General features: G+C 37.1%; 2 protein-coding genes across 8 annotated transcripts; both read right to left on the reverse strand.

Moving 5' to 3' along the window:
* Positions 1–302: 302 nt before the first annotated feature.
* LOC118279896 (uncharacterized) lies at positions 303–10208 on the reverse strand. 7 transcript variants are annotated; one of them, XM_050702739.1, is made up of 13 exons: positions 10036–10208; positions 8592–8712; positions 8183–8278; positions 7728–7862; positions 6418–6565; positions 5665–5726; positions 4927–5101; positions 4269–4340; positions 3785–3874; positions 3027–3280; positions 2407–2487; positions 1816–1966; positions 303–767 (listed from the first exon to the last, which is right to left on the reverse strand). In XM_050702739.1, exons 1-13 carry the CDS (start codon positions 10112–10114, stop codon positions 501–503), a joined length of 1731 nt encoding a protein of 576 aa, XP_050558696.1. In that variant the 5' UTR covers positions 10115–10208; the 3' UTR covers positions 303–500. The 7 variants fall into 7 exon arrangements, with proteins under 7 accessions (XP_050558696.1, XP_050558694.1, XP_050558699.1 ...); XM_050702737.1 differs by having other exon boundaries at positions 4927–5125; XM_050702742.1 differs by having other exon boundaries at positions 304–767; positions 6505–6565; positions 10036–10207.
* A 1185-nt stretch (positions 10209–11393) lies between these two features.
* Positions 11394–14936, reverse strand: LOC118279831 (protein bcn92). Its single transcript, XM_035599630.2, has 3 exons — positions 14763–14936; positions 13265–13385; positions 11394–12753 (listed from the first exon to the last, which is right to left on the reverse strand). Exons 1-3 carry the CDS (start codon positions 14849–14851, stop codon positions 12697–12699), a joined length of 267 nt encoding a protein of 88 aa, XP_035455523.1. The 5' UTR covers positions 14852–14936; the 3' UTR covers positions 11394–12696.
* Positions 14937–15310: the final 374 nt, after the last annotated feature.

The raw sequence follows: 15310 nt of genomic DNA on the forward strand, positions 1-15310 counted from the left end.
AGTATGAAACCGAAGAAAAAACCTCTTGATTCTGAAGTCCAATAAGAATATCTTTTTTTATGGTATAAGCCGGTAAACGAGCAGACGGATCACCAGATGGTAAGCAATCGCCGCCGTCCATGGACACTTGAAACACCAGAGGCGTTACAAGTGCGTTACCGGCCTTTTGGGGGTTAGGAAATTAAGGATTGTTGGGGAATTGGGGTTGGGAAGATTGGGAATGGAGGGTAATTGGGCCTCCGTCAGATTTCGGCGGTACCCTTTTCAGATTTTGGTGAAATATGGTGATCAGATAGACCATGATGATTTAAATATTCTATACAGTATATTCACTTTACTTTACTACTCATCAGCTAAATAAAAAAACTACCTAAAAAACACAACACAAAAAGCCCTGTAACAAAAAAACGAAATAAAAAAAACACAGTCCCTTTAACGCCACGAACATAACACAAAAATGCTTAGCCATTTACCAAAAAAAAAGTTGAGAACAACGCCATCTATTTCTTAGTTAGCGCACTACTATCTTCTAAGGAAACGAAGTTCTTTTCGATTTCGCCGGAACTGAGCCTGTTGAAGTGTTTTCTCTTGTCGTCTTTAGAATGGTGTTTCTTATGGGAATGGGAGCCTTTACCCTTTCGTTTCTTGTGTGAGTGTTTCTTCTTTTTCTTGTCTGTGTCCTCTAAGTTGTCGGAGACGACTGCGATATGCACTGGGACTTTGGACCTGCGGTTCTCTACTGGAGCCATATAGGTCAGTGGAGGCTCCTAATAAATAGACAGGCTATTATCATCAATTATGCTATCAGTTCTTTTACTACGTAGATTGTGTGAGTTTTTCAGTGCCGGCGTTAGGGGGGCGATGGCCCAGGGCGACAAATTCTGGGGGGCGCCAAGGTCTGAAGTTGGAGTCTCTTGCCTCTCCCGGTGCCAACCCTCAGAACTGTGCTCTACGCTCTGTGCATATGCATATTTATTATTGAGATTGAGATTTTTTTTTTGATGGATTTTTTGAGGGTTTATGGTCGAGGAGCAACTCTAACGACAAGCAAGTGACTTAGCTAATATAATTTTACTTGGGATCAGCCAAAAACTAACACTTGATATTGCTTCCCTCAAGTGGGCGCCACAATATTTTCGCCAGAGGTATCAGTGGCCCTTACGCCGGACGCACTGGATTTTTTCATTTATTTAAAGGGCTTTGTCTCTTAGAGACCACATCGCCCAGTGCGGGATAGACAAAATGAGGTGACTTATAACACGTACGTTGCTAACTTACGGTCTATATAGCACTAGATTATACAAATGTTTTGCTTTATCGGACACTGGAAAAGCATGGATGGAATTAGATTGTGGGTTATTCGAAGTTAAAGCTGTTGTTATTTTCCACACTTCCTGATAGAATAAACTTCTTTAATGAGTTTGGAAGTCTCGACAATCGACCGGATTTTGTCGTTAGGAATATCGAGACTGCCACCCCATACTTATCTAGAAGGGGAATTCTGGAATTGCCAATGCATAAAATTCCAATAGAAAAATAATGTATGATTGTGTTTTATTTTCATTATTTATTCTATTTATAACTACGGCAGTTTGTGCATTCGATATTAGCTCGAGTCCCCAACAATATATTTCAAGATACTGCAAGGAGAGACTCAGTAGACTTTCAATTATATTCTTAAGCAAATAAGGTCCAAACTATAAAGATTCAACAATTACTATTTCAAGATACATGAGACTACACGGTGAGACTCAGTAGACTTTTAACTATACTCGTAAGAAAATAAGGTCCTAAATATAAAAATCCAACAATTACCTTAGGTGGGGAGTTTCTCCTGACGACACTGTTGCTTGCGTCGCTGAAATATCCGGTGAGATTAGTGTCTCCGATAATAAGTGGCGGTTCAGCGGTACCGTCTGATGCGGCATGCAGATACTTGCTACCTTGGTTGCTAAGCACCGAGAACCTTTAACAGAAATTAGTTTCATACGTATACATGTTATTGGATCATAATTGGAAGGACATATTAATAGAGAGAACTAGAGAACTATCTCAGGTGAGATAGCGGCCAAACGTCGACCCATTAAATGTTAAAAAAAACTCTTATGACTTAATTTAAACCACATATTTGTTATCATGTTGGCTGACGATATACGATTTTTTTATTGAATATGGGGCAAACGAGCAGACGGGTCATCTGATGGTAAGCGATCAGCGAAACTCATGGACACCCACTACACCAGAAGAGTCACAAGTGCATTGCCGGTCTTTTAGAAAATAGTAAGCTCTTTTCTTGAAGGTATGAAAGTGGTATTGGTTCGGAAATACCACCGACTTTTGATTAGATGGTATTTAGCTTTGAATCAGGCTCCTCCCTCCTCCGCTCTGAGGTTGTATAACTATTACCTTTTGTAGTTTTCACCATCTGGATTGTGTCGTTTCGGATCCTTATGATGTTTATGTAATTCTTCCAGCTCAGCTGACATTCTGAATAAATATAGGATTAAAAAAAACATAGATGTTACACTCCAAACTCCAAAATTGGTATAATATAGGGCTGGTATAATATGGTAGTATCGACACTAATAACGATCGTATTTTGTATACGGTCGTTAAGTCGATAATTACTTTAAAAGATTTTCTGTTCTATGTTGTTCTAAAATTCGGAATCTGTTATTGACATTACTGACTTAGCGACCGATTTCTTAACTCCCAACTTTAAAGTTAAATTAGAAAATATTTTAACCCTTTAAATAGTATAACTGTTACCCCACATTAGATCACAGGCACTTCAAGTCAAGATTATGCTAGAAATAAAAATTACTATCGAAAAGGAGAATTTAGTGGAGCTAGTTAGAACAACATGTTCAGTTAATACATTAACCGCCATATAGGGCAAAAATGACCTGCGCTAGCGTAGAATTTAGCTTCAACAGATTTTTGTTGGCAGTCAAAGTATTAAAGGGCGAAAAATGATAATTAATTTTAAAAAATCCAGCAAAGCCTTCGACAAGGAATCACCTCACCTATCTTTTTGAAGCTTTTCAGCACTGGCTTCAGCCCCAGGTTTCCCTTGATGTACCTTTTCACTCATTTTCTGAACGACACTCTCAATATCTCTCATTCTTGTGCCTATAGCGTCTACTAATGCTTGTAAATTAGTTGGTTTCTCCTCATTAGCACTCATTAAAGCGGTCATTCCTTGACTTTTGGGCTCTGGTAGATCTTGAGGTTGAGTGTCTTGAGCATGATATGTCTGTGGTTCCTGTAAGAGATCCATCTATAATGCGAAAGGATTATTATAATGTTATTGGTTTCAAATCTGACAACAAATATAACCAAGAATGTAGAATGGAGTTACGCTCATTGAATTGTGGAGAAAAACATAGTCGACGTCAATAGCTCATGACAGTTTACGCCTGGGAACACCTAGACTCTACATAAAAGGGGTTTAATTAAGGATTATAGGTATCAGGTATCTGGAACTGCGGACTATCTAGCGGGTTTACCAGGGCTTTGGCTCGAAAGGCAGGAGTAGAAACAGGGTGCTTTTGAATCTGTAAGAGTCTGATACTCGTCTCGCCTCGTTGGGAGAAGTCATTGGATGATTTCCCCCCCCTTAAAAAAAAGTTAAAGGTATTTCTGTTGCCTGGTTTCTGTCAAATGTGTAGTTCCTTAGTCAGCTTTTACAATACCAGTGACAAGATTAGGATTGAAGACAAAGGCATTTTACTTTGCACTTACCAGTATTTAAAATTGACATTGATACATGTGTAACACTTACGCTAAGTCGATTTTCTACGTCCAAACCGTCATGGTGGGGGTCATTCCACTGGTTCGGAGGAACCTCGGTCCACACTTGGTGGTGACTACCCTGGAAGGAAACATGAGTACTTCTTTCAACTCAGCTGGCGAGAGTTTATGAGACAGTAAAGGCTTTTGATTTTTATTCTCTTCAAACCAACCAGAGATAGGAATTTTGAGTCTCGAATTTATGTCTTACTGCCGTACTCAAAAACATTTAAGAACACTTAAACTATTCCTCAGTAACGATTTTTTTATGAAAACAATGGCTAAGGACTGGGTTGAGTAGCCATTAAATGAATATATGTACGAGCATTAGCATTAGCAATAAAATCGCTTGCTAGGTCATTCAGTAGAAGATTTTTGAACTTTATTTCTAAAAATCATATTGATTTGGTATAAAAATATACTGACTGACTGTACTAGTAACTAACTAAAAAGCATGTAAAAAGTATCATACGCACATGTTTAGACGATGTTTTCTGCGAATCAGCATAGTTATTGGCGAACAATCTTTCTTCGGACGTTTCAGGAGGCTGCAAATATTTTGAAGATATAAAAAATCATGCAGAATGGACTGTTCGAGAGGAAGGCAGAGACCGGTCGAGAGCCGGACTGTTCTACCTACCTCTACGATTGGCAGGCATGAAAATAGTAATATTTTACGTACCTAAAAATAAAAGAAATCATCCATTGTATTGCTAGAATACTTACCCACTTTATGCAAATATTAGGGGATGAAGACGGTGATAATCGCTATAATATGTGTAGTTATACAGAACTCTATACAATGTACACCATTTGTGCTATAAGTCCCATGTTATAGGGTGACCCTATTGCCATATACTGGGCACTTCCAGACTTCATGCTATTACTGTTTTTATTTACGAAAAACCGAAAAAGCCCCGTAATACTTTGCCCGACCCGGAAATCGACCAAGCAAGACCCCTTGTCCTAGTCATACTTGCGAAATATGCACCTCTGCCTACCCCATCGGAACGTGACGTAACGCGTTACGGTAAGCCTTTTAACGTATTATTTGGTTCTAAAATAGATTTTCTGTTCAATTCGAACTAAATTCCAAGTAAGAGTTTCAAAAATTATGTCAAAGCTAAAACTCACTTTATCAGTAGTCGTCGGTACTTCTTCAACCTCCTGTATCTCAGGCTCTATACGTTTCTCTCTCTCTTTCTCCTTGATCTCTTTCTGTTCTTCCTCGAAGTACTGCGCGGGAGTCGACGGGGTGGTCTTGCGTGCGCGCTTGTGTCTGGAGTTTTCATGTTTAGATTGAGAACGCCTGTAATCCTCGAAATGAGAGAGGCTAGTGTACTGTAGTCGTACACAGAGTTACTTAACTTCAGTAAGGGGATCACCACGTCTGTGTCAGTGATGAAGGGAGAGGAGGAGGGAGAGCCGTTCTTCCTGCACTAATAGGCCGGCTCGACCGGAGTGATACCACGGCCTCACAGAAAACCGACGTGAAACAACGCTTGCGTTGTGTGAGTGAGGTTGCCGGAGGCCCAATTACCCCCCTTCCCAATCCTCGATTCCCCAACAACTCTTAAGTTCCTAACCCCCAAAAGGCCGGCAACGCACTTGTAACGCTTCTGGTGTTTCGGGTGTCCATGGGTGACGGCAATTGCTTACCATCAGGTGATCCGTCTGCTAGTTTACCGGCTTATACCATAAAAAAAAGATTTCATTCTTTTCATCACAGGTATCTAATATGACAGTTAATCAGACATCAAGGGCATATAATATTTGCAATGAGAATATCGGTCAACTCCTCTGCTGTTCATTTCATAGTTTCCTCTATTCTTGACACAGACGTGATGTAAAACAAATAAGATACAATCTCACCTCGAGCTCTCATATTTCTTGTGCGAGGTTTCCTTTATTTCGTTATTTGTCGATAATGCGATCTGTAATGTAGAGAAAGTTGATATTTTGTAGCCACACTAGTTATTTAATAAAACGCTATAATTATGGACTACTAGATAGTAGTCTCATAATCCGCCGTATCTGATTCTCTATTTCCGTCTCGCATTTCAATATTTCTAAGCCCCATCTCTGAAAACTTAACGCGGAATAACCTTAATCGATTGTAGTAAAGCAATATTTTAGTTTTGAATACCACATTATAAAGCTCATTTATTAATGTGCCACGTATAACTGCACACTAATAAAGTCGCTTTATATTTTATCCCTATATGACTAAGGGACATGGGTAAATTCAGTGGCGTGTTATTGGAGCCTTATTTTATTCGGTAGAAGATGGAAACGAGCCACATCTTCGCTTCGCCGTCCTGGCAGTAAGCGGGTTAGTGGCACCTGATCTGGAGCTGCGAACTACCTAGCGGGTTTACCGGGGCTCCAGCTCGAAAAGCAGTAGTAGGAATGGGGTGGTTTTTAGTCAGTAGGAGTCTGACACTCCCTCTCGCCGCGCCCAAGGCGGGAGAAGTCATTGGATGATTTTCCCCCGCAAAAAAAGCGGGTTAGTGGCAAAACGCAGACTTATCAATGCTAAAATAAAGAGAAGATCCATCAGCGGGATTCTTGTCGGCCAATCAGTGCGCTTGTGGGCGTGTGTGGTTCCCATCACAGTTAGATTACCACGATGTCTGGGGGCGGCATGGCGGCCTTGGGCTCTATTTCATTGCAGTCAGGGTCAGTAACGGGCTTCTTGCCTGATCGTAGCACCTTATCATGGCCGGCGTCTTCGTTTTCCGACAGCTCGTACACTGGGCCTTGTTCGTTCGTCCTGGAAAAAAGTTGAAGGAGTAATCAGATCAGAGTCATTAGAGAAGATTAGAAGGAACAGGCACCATATTTAATAGGCCATGCGGCCTACGATGGAGCACGCCTATCTATAAGTAAACTATTCACTCAAGGCTGGTAGTAAATTGGGTACAGCCCAAAGGAAATTGTATTTCTATGGCCGAACTAAAAGTGTCTCGGATTTGATTCCCAGGTCGGGAATGATTACAAAAGTTAAGAGAGTTAGAATCTACCGGTTATTGTGTCAGATACATGGCAATGTGTTCATCCCCGTTTTCATAATTATATCTAACTATTGTGGTGAATAGTGGATGTTTAACTAAGCGACCAATTTTGGTCGTTATCAATGTCGAGGCTACCGGCTGAATGGCTATAGGAGTAGTTTTAAATTATTTTTTCTAGCCGGATTTTTTTTTATCCCATTGTCATTAACCACTCTAAGCTCATCATAATTATTAATATTTGTAGCACAAATTCAGGTTAAGATTCTATTAGTCTAAGTTTTATAGGCGAACAATTTGATATATTTTCCAATTAACACTTGTATCAAAATAATGTTTAACCAATAGCTTAATTAGCTATAATGAAACAGGCATTTAAACTAAAAGGATAGGTTAATGATAAATAAAAATTCAAAATATAATCACAACAATTTTTATTTAACATAACCATTCCATTCTTACACAATATTAAAAATATTAAAACTAAATAACCTATACGAGGAGACCTTTCAATGCTTATAACTCCCTGTATGCCATAGTCTATACTAACCAACAAAAAGACTAAAAAATTGTTGCCCTATCTACACTCTTGTTGACTGGACAATGTCTACACTAAATAAGCTACTGTTCATTACTCAAGATAATTCTTAAATAGAAATTAAAAATGGAGTTTCTTGCTCGTTCTTCTCCATTCGAAGCTACACTTTGGAGTAAGCACTTAGCTTCACTGACGGACAATTCAATTTGACGTTTCAAAAGTGCTTAACATAGGATTAATTGAAATAAATGCTTTGACTTTGACTTTAAAATAAGGAAGTGGCCAATCAGCAGTAGATATCTTATGACGATGAGGACAGGAGATGGCAAAATGAGGTATATCTCAGTTAATCAGACTAGTGGCATGCAGAAAGCTAAAACACTTACTTGGGGAGGAAAGTGGAGTCAGCTGGCGGTGGCTTCTTCATCTTGTACATGTGACTCCACGGTGCCGCTGGCAGGACCTCCCAAGGTTGGCCCAGCACCCTCGTCCATACTTCTCCGCGAACTACCACCAGACATCTGGAAATGTCATATTGTGGGAGTCAGAACTTCTGAAGTGATATATTTGTTTACACAAGAATTGTGCAAAAAGACATACTAAATTAATTATTATGTTGTCGGCTTACTCAAAATCGCCGCGTCGTGTGTCGCGGAATGCTGGTCATAAATATGAGCCTCTAGCATAGCTTGAAACTAGTCGAGTTCCTCATCAAACAGTTACGTGAGTAAGCCGATAACATTATAATTAAAAAGGTTGTTGTTATGTATCGTCTAAAGTTCTTAAAATCCAATGTTTTATTCAAGTATCCCTCAAAAGATCAGGTTCTTATTTCTCTCACCTGAGACGCGTGCAGCAGAATGGGAACTGCATGTTGGTGTCTTCCACCACTTCTTCGCATTCTATCGCCGACTCCGGGGCTTCGACTCGCTTGCATCTGAATAAAAAAGATACATAAGTATGGGAGAGCCATGCTTCGGCACTGCTGGGCCGAGCAGAAAACCGACGTGAAACAATGCTTGCGTTGTGTGAGTGAGGTTTCTGGAGGCCCAATTTCCCCCTTCCCAATCCAAATGCCAGCAACGCACATGCCATGCCTCTGATGTTTCAAGTATCCATCCATGGGCGGTGGCGATTGCTTACCATCAGGTGATGCGTATACTCGTTTAACGGCTTATTCCATAGAAAAAACATATTTTATTACATCTCTCTCACTTTTTCTGATCATCATTAGACAGATGTAAACTTACCCGACTGTATAAATAGCGAGGTTCCGCCCTCCTGGTTGGCACCTGTGCCTGGTGCACGAGTACGCGTCTGCCCACTCCGTGTACGCTGCATGCTTCCTCATCGTTCTGGGATCCGTACAGTCTGCGGACAAGGAGATTACCAAGTCAAAATTAATATAAATGTGGCAGCCAAAATGGAATAACAGGCAGCGCTGCATTGAAGAGAGGTAACGGCAAAAGAACGCCCCGCTTAATCAAACTCTGGTGAGGCCGTGTGATGGTCCACACAGCCTTATCATCAGACCCGGACTGCTGATTGTGGATTACTCAAATATTAGTTCTGTTCAAGAATCAAACCCTCAGCAGGTTCTACAATAGGTCCACTAAGCACCAAATGATCAGTGTAATTATTCAAGTACCTAATCCGTTTATTTATATGAAACTACCCAAACTTATTTTAAAGTTTTCGAATAACGATTACTTTATATGCAACTCTTAAAATAGCGTACTAATAGAAAAGTTGTTACAAACATTTTCTTCATACATTGTCAACATGCGTAAATATACACGTGTAATGAATCACGAGATGTGTCAGAACACGTGAAGGAGCATTGTTTGAAAACATTACTCCCCGCTTCAACAGCGCTCGACGAAAACAACAAGCGTTTCGCACGGTTCTTCGTAAAGCTTTTTTGTTTGCTACAAGACAAGAGATTTGTATACATTTGTCGGTAACACTGATTGTTGTTCTTCAATTTTTATCCTACATAAAGCTCTAAAGTTTACTTAAAGTTAAGCAAGAATAGCTTTGATATTTAATTTCGTTAAAAAACTATTCGTGTTCTCTTTTTCATCCATGTTTATCGCGTTTATCGCCCCAGCTGTTGCAAACAATATTTATGACTTTAATACAAAAAGATATGGTCAAAAATCTAATAAAGATATTCAAAACTTAGCGCTTGAATTTAGTCGTTATCTTTGTCGAGACTTCCAATACTTTACTGGTGTTGTTTTAAAAATTATTAACTTATTTATTTTTGAAGAAGGCGGGTCAATACCACCTTATATATAAATTGAATAATAATGAATATTACTAAGAGATATCTACAATTTGAACTGTGATCGTGGTGTTTCCCTGGCGTGACTAAAACCGCGGTCTGTAAACAACCAGATATTACCAGATTCTCAATAACATCAATAACCCTTTTGAAAACTTCATAGCTAGTAGCTACATTTAATTTAAACTGTCTTATCTGGTATGTGTTTACTCAATAATCTATAAATAATAATATAAATACGTTTAAAAGTTGTTGTAACGTAGCGTATACATAACTAAACGTAAATTTGAAACACCTGCAACCCAGTGTTGCAGGTTTTTAAATTATCCTAAACGTCACTTTTCGGCGCGAACGAAATATGTAAATAAATAAAATAATATTGTAGTGTGCTATGAAAATAATCTTACATTGGTCTTTGTAGGACTCCTTATCGGCTGCAGGGCTAGCGGTCACGGCGGCGAGGAACCCCAAAATTAATAAAATCATCTTAAATGGAGGCTCATTGACTGCGCACGAAATACGATGTTTTCAAATGGATCCCGATTCGCTACTGCTGCTATTGTGAACCAGTACCGTTGAGTAGAAATTGTTGAAACGAAAAAATAATAAAGTTTATCCGTTTTACACCTTTTCTGATCCGTTGTGGGTTGAGAAAATAGAATGTATAGCACCTTTTGTATTCAACTACTTACCTACATTTTTATTTGGTCAGTGTGGAAACGGCAAATCCATTCTTTTACATATTTTTTCTATGTACGACTAGTTAGATATGAATAAAAATCTTTTTAAATAGTTAATCTACATTTCTACTCTGATAATATTATGTTCTGATTTATTTCGTTGCCGGATCCAAGACAGTCATTCATGTTCAGTGTTCCGGTGTTTTCATGGTTGTATCTACTGTAGATCCTGTCTTACGGGAGTTGCAGCGGTTAAAAAAAAATACTCAACACAGGCTTGACTGATTTATCATAGCCGAATACGAACTTTTTTGTTTAAGGTTTAACTTCAGCCCGTAAAGATAATTACTTACTATTTTTAGCTACGGTCAACTAGATAGCGGGTTGTTCCAAGTTCCAAAATTTTACTTTTTTACAGATATATAATACAAACTTTGAACTCGAAAAGTTGCCAATTTATAAAAAAGTAGCTTTACACTTTTCTTAACGACTGCACATTGCTATCAGCAACAATGAGATTGTTTGGTATTTGCGAACACAACACGACTGTTTCCGGTTCTTATTTTTCATTTAAAAAGTTCAAAAAACATCGATTACTAGGTTAAGATTAAGATCCCTGACAAATGTACTGTTTGATGATAAAAATAATCCGATGTTGACTGCTTTGTTCGTTGAGTGGTCATTTGACTTATCACTGCTCTTGGATTTGAGAGAGAGGTTCTTTTTAATAGATATCTTAGAGCCATAACAATCACGGTACAGTTTGAGAGACATTTTGCCGGAATAACAAAATATAGTAAACGAGCAGACAGATCAACTGATGGTAAGCAGTCGTCATTGCCCATGTATACTCGAAACACCAGATGCGGTACCGGCCTTTTGGGGGTTAGAAATTTTAGTGATTGTTGGGGAATCGGGGATTGGGAAGATTGGGAAGGGGGGTGATTGGGTCTCCGGTAACCTGACACACAACGAAACAACGCAAGTATTGTTTCACGTCGGTTTTGTGCTTGGCCGTGGTATCAGTCCGGTTGAGCCGTCTCGTAATATTTTTCGGGAATCAGTGATTATGAAAACAACAAACGTATTTAAACTAGAATTTAATCCTTAATTTCTATACAAATAACAGAAATGCAATATTTAATACATAGCATAGCATACAACATATTATAATGTCATTTTAATATATTATTTAACAAACTTAACATGAGCAAACACATTACCTCCCTTTTAGGGATCGGATAATTGATGGCTAACGTTATTTGTGGCCACCAGATGGCGGCAATGTAGTTTAAGGTCTTGTTTGCCAAATAAAAAAATGCCAAATGCCAAATTTGACTTGATATTAACAAAATATTCTATAGTTCCATAGCCTAAAAGCTACACCAGCGCCTCTAGCGGCGCAAAAATCCTTATTGATTCAAAACAATAAAAGTTTATAATAATATAAAATAAACGGCAGTGGAGAGACTATTACAAAATTAAATAATGTTCTTTAAAATGTGTAAAATTATACAAGACTTAATATACATACCTAGGATATTCTTTACTTACGTCAAGATCGATGAAAAATATTTATAAAGAAACCACAAAGGTATTGCTTCTATTATTTTCTGTCACTCAGAACAGATAATAAATATAATGAGATAGATGCCGGGAGTATGACTGAGAGCGGTAGATGACTAATTTTTATTTCAATGTCCGTCTTGTAGATTATTTTAAAACATTAGACACGTATTCTTTATTTTCTTACGGAAACAAATACTTTCGCTGATATGTTGATAAGAAATATCGCGTGACGTCAGTTCTATACTTAAAAATGACGTAGTTACCTCATAACTTTTGATCTGTTTGATTTAAGCATAGTTTTCTTATACGACAAAATGAAAAAAAAATACGTGTCTATTATTTTTTCATTACTTAACTGACGGACTAAATAGATTTAATTTTCATACCCCGTTATTTTTATAAAGACGTATTTTTCCTATATGGTCTATTTACAAATATTCCACAATCATCTAGACCAGAGTTATAGATTTAAAATTATTATTTGTCATGTAGAGAGCCTCTATAAATTATAATTATAAATGTATGAGGCACCTTTGACAATCAACCTCGCTACTACCAGTTGACTGGACAATCTCTACACTACATGAGCTGCTGTTTACATATGAACATTAGCTCATGACAATACTGGGGCAACTGAATAGTTCTCATTGAAATATATTGATCATGTTTTTAATATCTTTGGCTCGAAACTCTTCAGCAACTCCAGTACCTCAGGAGCTAAGAACGGTGCAAGTTATAACAATGTTCGCTGCACATACATAGGTGTAGTTTTTATATGCATTTTATAAATAATTTGTTTTATACATATACTTATATTATTTACTGAATATTTTCGATGACCAGCTTATCCGTTCTGTATAAGTCTCCTACAATAACCTGAAAAGTAAATAAAAAAAATATAAATAAAAACTAAATTTAAATAGACACGTCTTTTTTTCATCAAATCCCGTTCCTACTCCTGCTCTTTGAGCCGGATCCCCTGTAACCTGCTAGGTACAGTCCACAGCTCACATCTCAGTTTGTAGGTTCTCAGTTTGACCTGTACGTATGTTTGTGCGCGATTATCTCAGTGTTTAACTGAACCGATTTTGATGTGGTTTAATTTCTAAAATTGCCAAATTATTTCTATATCTTGAATTTACTGATTGTATAGCAATTTGGATTAATTGGCCTGAAAACTAGTAAAATAAAATTATTCATCAGAAAACATCCACTGTTAAACAAAAGCCCTTCTTATAGGAGTTGCCATAATCGCATAGGTGGCTTGGGAATCGCGATTAGGTCACCAATATACATATTTTGAGAATGCTACAGCCCATTCCTCGCTGGCTACTCGCAGTTTTAGGATGTACCCGGGTAAATAAAGTTTATATTATCATTAGTTTACCTGTCTTTTGATAATATTAAGATTTTCTGTAGCAAAGTCATACTGTTGGTTGATTTGTTTCAGATCTGTTAGAGCTTTGTTCTCTTTGAAGCCATCCCTTATTCTCCTCAAAGCGTAGGATCTGAAAATAATAATACATTTTATTGTTATTTGGTAGTCATATCACCAAAGGGGTAGGAAGAGGTGCACGTTATGGCTGGGTAACTGGCTGACGCACAATGTGTAGCGAGTTTGATTATCGCACGGAGTACTTAACTCTTTGTGTGATCCACAAATTGTTGTTTAAGGTCTGGGTATGATGTGTATGTGAACTTGTAACCGCACCCACAAAACATGAGAAAATCTTAGTGTCCGGGCAAAGTTTTATAAAAGAAAGAAAGCTTTACATAATCATTAAATATCCCAGAGTACGACAGATAGCTATGTTTGCTTTATATGTACTGCAGAATACTGATAAGTGTTGCACCTAAAACAAGTTATATAGGTTTATACATAAACACTAAAATGGTACTTTAAAAGAATTTGATAACATTATCAATGTAAACAAAATGATATGACATCATAGATCAAGTGTCTTAAAGTTATATAAAAATACTAGCCTATGCCTGCGGTTTTACTTGTGTGTATTACGGACTTTGTGACTATTAAAAGTATCTTAAGTTACTCCTTAATACATCTGCTACCTGCCAAATGCCAATAAGCCCCACCAAAATTGGTCCAGTCATTTAAAAGAAAAGATTAGTGAGACCAAACAGACAGGCAGACAATAATTATTGTAAAATATCTTAAGATGAAAGATGTATGTTACACATCTTTTATAATTTTAGTAAGATTTTGAGTTAAATAATATGTATACACTTCAGGTTCTTCTGACTGTCTTTCAGTCTATTGGTCACAACTTGTGACCAATAGATTGACATACCTACTTGTGACTCACAAGTAGGTATGACTGTCCAACAAGAGGGTTTGGGATCAATTCCAGCTCAGCTAAAAATTTAATGGGGTTGTTTTTGTATTTCAAGGAATTTCTGTTATAGCGAAGGTTGGAATTGTACCCAGACCCAATGTATATAGTAGTTTCATTATTTTTCTGTTACCCACACAAATCCCGTAAAAAATAAAGACAACATAACAAAAAATATATAGGTAATAACAATATGTTTCATGTATTGAAGATAAGTGTTGCAAAAATGCTAAATCATTGATATTTACATAATTTTCATTTTGTCTGTAAGAGGTTCTTGTTTATTTAATTGGTCAAATATAAAAAAATACTGTAACAATATTTTGTTCATTGAAACAGTTTGCAATTATGATGAAATAGTTCCTTTCAAAACGCATGTAACGCTCACGTTAAATCGATATTTAGTAATAGGTTTGCGTGCAACTATACACGTTTTTCCACAAACCGCCAATTAGCGTGATTTGCTTCATTTATACGTTTTTTTTTTGCTCAAAAGAGGTTATGTAATTTGAATTCGTTATTGAACAAATTTACCTGAAGTTATAGTTTGGAAACTTCACAGCTTCTCTCAAGAGAAGTTTGTACATTGATAGCACTTGTTGTTTTGTAACACCTGAAGACATTTTGATGTAAATTTCTCTATTTCTCACAAGATCACGAGAATTACTAAAACAAATGAATTTGTAAATATAACGGCGTTACGTTTTACTGAACACATTTATTACAATATGTGTCGGATCGCGGCAAGAAATAAAATTAGTTTCAAATTAATTTACGTCATACATTTCAATTTAAAATATCTGTTAACTTTTTTTATTATTTATTTTTTTTGGTTTATATTAAAATATATACCACAATAATAACGTGAAAACGCTTGCGAGATTTTGTCATGCTAAAATTATTACGTAGAATGGAATGGATTTTCCACCAAAGTTGTCAATGTGGTAGAAATGGAGTAGGTTGGTATTTTATTCTAATTAGTGAATGACTAATAAGAATATATTTTTGGCATTAAATGGGATAAAAACTTTATTACAAAAATTAAATTACTAATAATTTTGATTTTATGCACAAAGTATGGG

This window comes from Spodoptera frugiperda, chromosome 22, assembly GCF_023101765.2.
Source record: "Spodoptera frugiperda isolate SF20-4 chromosome 22, AGI-APGP_CSIRO_Sfru_2.0, whole genome shotgun sequence".
In the NCBI taxonomy this organism is placed as follows: domain Eukaryota; kingdom Metazoa; phylum Arthropoda; class Insecta; order Lepidoptera; family Noctuidae; genus Spodoptera; species Spodoptera frugiperda.